General features: G+C 36.9%; 1 protein-coding gene across 1 annotated transcript; it reads left to right on the forward strand.

Moving 5' to 3' along the window:
- The first annotated feature begins 674 nt into the window (after positions 1-674).
- LOC109237084 (probable N-succinyldiaminopimelate aminotransferase DapC) lies at positions 675-7869 on the forward strand. The gene is made up of 2 exons (XM_019403342.1): positions 675-1027; positions 6420-7869. Exons 1-2 carry the CDS (start codon positions 809-811, stop codon positions 7569-7571), a joined length of 1371 nt encoding a protein of 456 aa, XP_019258887.1. The 5' UTR covers positions 675-808; the 3' UTR covers positions 7572-7869.
- Positions 7870-8087: the final 218 nt, after the last annotated feature.

The following is an 8087-nucleotide window of genomic DNA, read 5'->3' on the forward strand; positions in this document are numbered from 1 at the left end:
AACGATGGTTCAAGGCGCTGCCGCAAAGTATTAGATATGGATTCAAATGTTAGGGAAAAAAAGAGAGAAGAAGAAAAGATAAAAATTTAGAATTAGTTATGTGAGTTATTTAATTACGTGGCATTATTTGTTAATGGGTCCTTTGCGACAATGGACAACCGTTAGAGTTGGGGTATTTTTGTCTACTTTCTTAATGGTAGGGACGTATTTGGACCGATAATAGAACTAGGGATAAACATGGATAATTTTATTAAAGTAGAGGGATAAATTCGACCTTTTCCCAATATTTTTCAACCAATTTTATGACGTCGGTGTTGTGGCGGACTTATAGTATAACAGAGGGTATAAATAAATATTTTTGCATAGTAGAGGGGTGTTTATCACCCTTGAAATCGGACAACAAGAATTTATACCTAACAATACCAACCATTAATAAATTCAAATAATACAAAGTCTAATTTGCCCTTTAACTACCCCTTTTTTTCCCACCAATTACCCCTTGTATTTTGAAACTAGCGGAAAAAAGGGAAGTATAGTATGCATATGAGTGAGCCTCGCATGATTCTCTTTCCTTATAGAGAGAGAGGAGTAAGAGAGTGATTTGTTAAAGATGTGAGATGGTGCATTTAACACGTTTCCAAAATTAAAGGGTCTAAAAGTAATTTCAGTCCAATAACAAATCGAAGCTAACCTCTCATCTCATCTCATGGCTGTAAGTGAAAACACAAAACGAGCACTTCGAATTGAGAATTATTTGAGCCTTTGTTACACTTTTATGCTCTTTACCAATGAATAGGGATTCTCCGTAATGCAAATCTCTCGGTCAATCCAATGTACCTGGACACCTCAGTATTATTCACATGAGATGCTGAGGAGCTTTAAACCCTATATTTCCCGCACCTTCTCCAGCAGCATTAGAAGCAGAAAATACCCTTTTCCAATGGCGAATTTGTCCACCGTTTCAACACAGAAAGAGGCTGTTTCTACTAAAGATGAGTCCAGCCATATAGTCCCTAAGCCTTTGCAGGTAACCCCTTTTGAGATTATTTGTTTATTTTTCTTTGGACTTAGCATTTGATAGACAATTGAAGGGCAAAGTTACTTTCTAATCCATCAAAGTTAATTTCTAATCCATTTTAGTCTTCCAAGTTAAAATTTTTAGGGATCCCAAAAAGCCAATTGAAGAGGATAGTTATTGCGTGATTGTCTTTTGCAGCTATGTAAAGATTGAAGCTCTTTTTTCCCCGTTATTGTTACTACTTTTTGTCCCCTCTTTCACAACGAAAGAAGATGGAGGATGTTAGGCTCGGTATTTTGCGGGTGAGCTGCTGCTCAACTCTTGATATGACCATAATTTGACACTAGATGTAAGGATCATAGCGTGTAGTAGTATTAGATGAGAATAATATAATCAGTTGACTCTATGCCTCAATGAAGTGTGTGCAAATCTTGGAGATCAGGTTTAATTCCCAAAGGAGACAAAATACTATGGACGAAGTTATAGATACTGGTGTTGGTAGAGATAGCAGGTATTCAGTGAAATAGTCGAGGTACGCGTAACAGCGTAACGGCCGGATACCACTGTTATTTTAAAAACAAAGAATTGACCCTACGCCTCAATCTGAAATTAGTTGAGGCTGGTTGTATAAATCCTCTATGTCCTCAACATCCCTTGTTATTTCATCAATTGCAATGTTGTTTCCAATATTACGCACCTTGGAATCTCATTATGTACTATTTAGTTAGCTCATCCATGACTAGGATAAGTAAGTGTGGTCTCAAGACAAATTGTTGTTGTAACCCATGCTTATAAGAAATTTCTCTACATATCCTTCTATTCTCACACTTGTGACCGCATCGTCATACATGTCCATTATGGCCTTTATATATTTGATAAGAACTCTTTGCTTCTCAAGCACACACATCTAATATTTGGACTTGCTTCTTTATAACCTTTGTAATATTGAATTCATATTTTGTCGCTCTTCCCTGGAGCTTCATGTGCGATTCATAAGTTTAATACCACGAATACACAATTTTGAATATCTCCTTTGTTCTTTTATGTCAGAATTAGGTTACCCTTTGTCTACTTGTTTTTCTTCTTTCTGATATTTAATATAACTTTGAATTGCTTAATTAGCCATATACTCTGACCTCCCAAAGACATTTCCAAACCTTATAGAGATATCCTCTCATCCACAAGTTGCCCGACCTCTCATATGTTTCATGGCATCCTTTGCTTCGATCTTCTTAGTTCTATGAGCATACTTAAGGGGTTTTGTCTGTCTTAAATGTATGAAAATAAACTAATTTGTTCTGATGATGTGTGTTGAGCATCTCCTTCCATTGGTTTCATAATCTCCTATGAAAATTTGTCCGGTGTTGTCTTTAATACACTTCACTTGATTCAAGTCTTTACCCCTCTTCTCTCTTAGTGATGTTAGTTTACACATTTTTTCCTCTCTTTCCCAAGTCCCTAACTTTTGGTGGAAATCATCTTAGGCTTTATTCTAAGCTTCTCTCTTCTCTCTGTTACTCTTCAAAGGGTACTCCATCTTCGGTTGTTGCTAACTCCCAATACCACTCTCTTTGCTTTAACAATTATCTACACACCTCCATAATTCTTCAGATCAAGGTCTTAGATCTTTAGACACATGTGTAACTTCATTGACTTTCTTAATGCAAATGTCATTTCCTATAATATGTGTGTCGTCTTGTAAGTCTAATGTTCCCTCCTTCAGTAACTTGTTCTTAAAAGCTACTTGATATGTGTACTCCTCATATTTGATATTCGTAAAGTCTTGGAATATCTTGAGACATTGAAGGGCCACCAGTGAATGAAAGTCATTCTTGGCACAAAGAAATGGGAAGAAACCACATAAGTTAGACTAATGACAACCTCAAACTTACACAATGATAGAGAACCATGTGCTTAAGAAAAGCGGGTCAGTGTGCTTAGGCAACATGCAAAAATTCCAAATGAAAACAACTATGGCAGACGTCCAAATGGGAAGAAACCGCTTTAATTTTTTTACCTCTCCTGGAACCCTGGTCACCCATCGTTCATTCCATCTTCATTGACCGCTAAGTTAGATACTAATTATTATGTATGCTCTCTGTCCTCACTGTTCCCTTTGTTTTGGTCCGCTCCAAATTCAAGTATATGTTAGCTACCTCTTTGATCAAATTGCTTGGATGATAATCAGAAGTCTTGAAAGGTTTTCTGCTGAAAAGCAAACAAGGAGAAACCAATTGAATAAACATTGGGAAGAGTTTTTGGACTGTTTGAGGAATCCCTCATGACTCTTATCTTCAGTAGTTCAGTTTGTGAGTTTAGTTGTTAAATTTATGCATGACAATACTGAAAGGTCTAAAATTCTTCCGGAACATGTCTAGATTCTTCTTAAAGGTAGTTAGAATATTAAATGCGGAAAAAGTTCAGATATGCCATCGAACTTTAAGAAATGACCTATATATGCCATCCGCTAAAAGTTGGATATATTCATGCCATTAACGTTATACTATTTGCTCATATGTGCCATTATCCACTAACGGAACCCTACTGAAACCAGATTTTGCCACATGGCATCATCTAAACCCTTCCTCACTTACTAGCCGCTTCCCCTTTACGTGTAGCATATATAAGCCTTTTCGTCAAGTTTAGTGGCATATTTGAGCTTTTCATTAAGTTCAGTGGTATATTTGAGCCTTTTCCCAAGCCACATCTACGTCCTAACCATTGTAACAACATACACTTACTTCGCACACTCATATATACTTTTCATACCCAGCTACACCTCATTAGTGTACTCTCTTTTAAACCCGTAGCTTTTTTTTTTATCTAAACAAATTTTATGTCATTTTCCCAAGCCATCGCCATGTCTCAAGCACGGTAACATTCCAAATTCCACCCTGAAAATACATACATACACTTAATTCACACAATCAAATGTACTTTTCATTCCCAAATACACTTCATTAATGTACTCTCTTTTAGCTTGTGTCTTTCTTTTTAAAAAAAATTATGTGCTTTTTAAAATCTTTTTAAGAGCTAATGTACGAGAAATTTTTTAATGATGTAAAATTGGATTAGATTCATAGTCCAATTGAATAAGAGAGTATAGTTTTTCCATGTAAAATAATAATGTTATAGTACAAGGGACAAACTTGTCCTTATAAGTTTATTACATAAAAATATAAGTTTAGTACATAAAATTAAAAAAATGGAGGTTTTATACAAGAATATGATTTTAAAAGGTTGAATGTCATGCATCGAAGGATAAAGAAAATTTGTTACTCAAGAGAGTTATGTAATATAAGGAATAGGGAAAAGGCTCAAATATGCCACTGAACTTAATGAAATGACTCATATATGCCACTCGTCACGGGGGGAGGGGGGAGGGGGAGTGAGAAGGGAGGGGGTTGGTAAATGATGAAGGATTTGGATAATGCCATGTGGCAAAATCTGGTAGTAGTAGGGTTCCGCTTACGTTAATGGATAATGGCATATATGAGCCGATAGTGTAGCGTTAGTGGCATGAATATGTCCAGCTTTTAATGGATGGCATAAATAGGCCATTTATTAAAGTCTAATGGCATATTTGAGCCATTTTCGTATTTAAACAAGAAAGCTCCTTAAAGCATATTAGGTGGTAGACCGGTTAAGAAAGTTGTGATCTTTCTTTCTCATGGACAGCAGTTGAGAAACAGCCTTCGGAAACCTATGATCTCAACTCATGATGCTGCAGTAGCATGTCCTTAGTAAAAAAGGAGTGTTGTTGTTCCATATTAGACCATAAGCCTGAATTGGAGATGCTCGGTTACACTTAGGGTGTGTTTGGCGTGAAAGAAAATGTTTTCCTAGAAAATGAGTGGTTATCACTTATTTTCCCATGTTTGGTTGGTGAGTGAAAGCTTTTTGTGGAAAATATTTTCTAGTGGTTGTTCAGAGAGTAGAAAATATTTTTTAGAAAAATAATTTTTTATGCTACTTTCCTTACCCTTAAATCCCCATGTTTTCTGTGCTCCCCCTCCCCCTCCGGAAAATATTCATTTTGTTGAAATGAAAAAAATTACTTTTTCAACATCATGAAAAGAAAGTACTTTTTTGCTATGTTGCGCGGACTCTCCAAAATGTAGCCGCACCCGTGTCGGATCCTTCAAAAATGCACTACTTTTGGAGGATCCAACACGTATCCGACCACAATTTCGGAGAGTTCGAGCAACATAGCTTTTTTGTTGAAATGAAAGAAGATACTTTTTACTATATTATTTTGTTGAAATGAAAGAAAATTCTTTTTCTACATCATGAAAAGAAAGTACATTTTTTCTTGAAATGAAACAAAATACTTCTTTTATATCATGAAAAATATACTCATTTTGTTGAAATGAAAAAAGACAGTATTCTTAATAATATTTCTATTTAGGGAGGGGGTAGGGCAGGGTTGCGGAGGGTGGGTGGGTGTGATGGGGGTAGGTGGGGTAGTGGTGGGGTGGGGATAGGTGTGGGGGGTTGGTGGGGATGGGGAATAGGATGGGGAAGGTTGAAGAAGAGTTTTTGAAAATGTTTTTCCTTCTCTTGATATGGAAAATATTTTCCTCCAATTGGAGGAAAATGTTTTCCAAAACATTTAAGCCAACCAAACATGGGAAAATTGGAAAATATTTTCCGGAAAATGTTCTCCTTCATACCAAACACACCCTTAATCTCTCATAAAGCCTCATGCTAGAATTACAACCTGCTGTGATGCAAAAGATGCGGAACATCAAGCGAATGAACTATCTTGCTTTGACATTCGCTTGTGCTATAACCTTGATCTCTGTCACAAAGTATGCTGAGAACCTAGGAAGCACAACAATGCTTGTTGAGATGGCATATTCTGGTCCAGTTGAATACTAATTGGACCTCCCTGATATGAACTCATTTATTCGTTCAATGTTTTCCTTCTTGTAACCTCCCTGATATCCCAAAATACTGGGTTTGTTGTTGTTGTTGTTGTAACCTCCCTTATATGAGCTTATTATTCTTGTAATTTATTCTTTCGTGTATAGCTCTACAATAATCCATGCATTTCTCTGGAATGTAAATACAGAATTTTTAGAGTAAATTGGGTCCTTTTTTAATGAATGAAATCTTATAAAGAAGCAAATGCCAGTCCCTTATGCTTTAACAATCAATTGAGTAGAAAGAAAAGAGAAGACTTCCCTGCTAAATTTAGAGATTTAATTTTGTATTTGATGTTCTTTTAGTAGCCCCAAGAAAAGATAAAGAGAAAATTAAATCGACAAAGAATCTGTATGCAGTTGCACATCATGCCTTCATGAAGTAATAGGAAAAAAGAATCTCTTTTTATTTGTGTGTTGATATATTGGGTGTTCTTGTTTGCCTTTCAATTGAGTAATCTTGCTGTTTCTTTTAGGTTGCCAAGCGCCTAGAGAAGTTCAAAACTACAATTTTCACCCAAATGAGTATGCTAGCCATCAAGCATGGAGCTATAAACCTTGGCCAGGGCTTTCCCAACTTTGACGGCCCTGATTTTGTAAAAGAAGCAGCTATTCAAGGCATTAAGGAAGGTAAAAATCAGTATGCTCGAGGATATGGAGTCCCAGACCTCAACTCTGCTGTGGCTGCTAGATTCAAGAAAGATAGTGGACTTGAGGTTGACCCTGAAAAGGAAGTTACTGTGACTTCGGGCTGCACCGAAGCAATTGCTGCAACCATTTTGGGCTTGATAAATCCTGGTGATGAGGTTATCCTGTTTGCTCCTTTCTATGATTCTTATGAGGCTACTTTATCTATGGCTGGAGCAAAGATAAAGGGTATTACTTTAAGACCGCCAGATTTTTCTCTTCCAATTGATGAGCTAAAATCAGCAGTATCAAAGAACACTCGAGCAATCCTTCTAAACACTCCTCATAACCCCACAGGGAAGATGTTCACTCGAGAAGAACTCAATGTCATTGCCTCTCTGTGCATTGAAAATGATATTTTAGTTTTTGCTGATGAAGTATATGACAAATTAGCCTTTGAAATGGAGCATATTTCAATTGCTTCTCTTCCGGGGATGTACGAACGAACTGTGACTATGAATTCTTTGGGAAAGACATTTTCGCTAACAGGCTGGAAAATAGGTTGGGCGATTGCTCCTCCTCATTTGACATGGGGAGTAAGACAGGCTCATTCCTACCTTACCTTTGCAACATCCACTCCGATGCAATATGCAGCAGCAACGGCCCTTAGAGCCCCAGATTCTTATTATGAGGAGCTTAAGAGGGATTACTCGGCCAAAAAGGCAATATTGGTGGAGGGGTTAAAGGCAGCTGGTTTCACAGTATACCCCTCGAGTGGAACGTACTTTGTGGTTGTTGATCACACTCCTTTTGGATTAGAAAATGACATTGCCTTCTGCGAATACCTGATCAAGGAAGTTGGTGTTGTAGCCATTCCAACTAGCGTATTCTATCTAAATCCAGAAGAAGGAAAGAATCTTGTCAGGTTTACCTTCTGCAAGGATGATGATATTCTTAAAAGTGCAGTGCAGAGGATGAAGGAGAAGCTGTCAAAGAAGTGAGGAGCTGTAGGAGAGACATCATGCACTGAATGTCTTATTGTTCTGGCATGAATTGTTTGTAACTGTGATAATTACTAGTACATTGTTTGCTGATAGCCATTTTCTGAAAGGTGAGGCTCAATAAGAACTTAGCATGTTGTAACCCTGAAAACATAGGAACGGGAAGCAGTTGGAGATATATGCCAATTCTTGATATCTTGAAACTGCCCCAACCCTCCCCAAAGCCACACTTTCTGGAGAGGGTCTCTTCTTAATTAATAGATAGTGGCAACATCACACATTTCACTTCAACTTCAAAACATCTTTGCAAATTGTGAGTATGATTGCTCACTGTATTCAGTTTTAATTTTTTGAAAGAATTTGTACCCTTTACCAACATAGTCAAGGATTTTAAGTTATATAAACTGTCAAAAAAAGGGACTAATAATTCAGAGATTAGTAATGCAAGTATGATAATACAAGGATCGTTAGGGATTACTTATTATGATTTTTAGTTTGTTGTACAAAAAATTATTA

The sequence above is a fragment of the Nicotiana attenuata genome, unplaced genomic scaffold (assembly GCF_001879085.1).
Source record: "Nicotiana attenuata strain UT unplaced genomic scaffold, NIATTr2, whole genome shotgun sequence".
Classification (NCBI taxonomy): Eukaryota; Viridiplantae; Streptophyta; class Magnoliopsida; order Solanales; family Solanaceae; genus Nicotiana; species Nicotiana attenuata.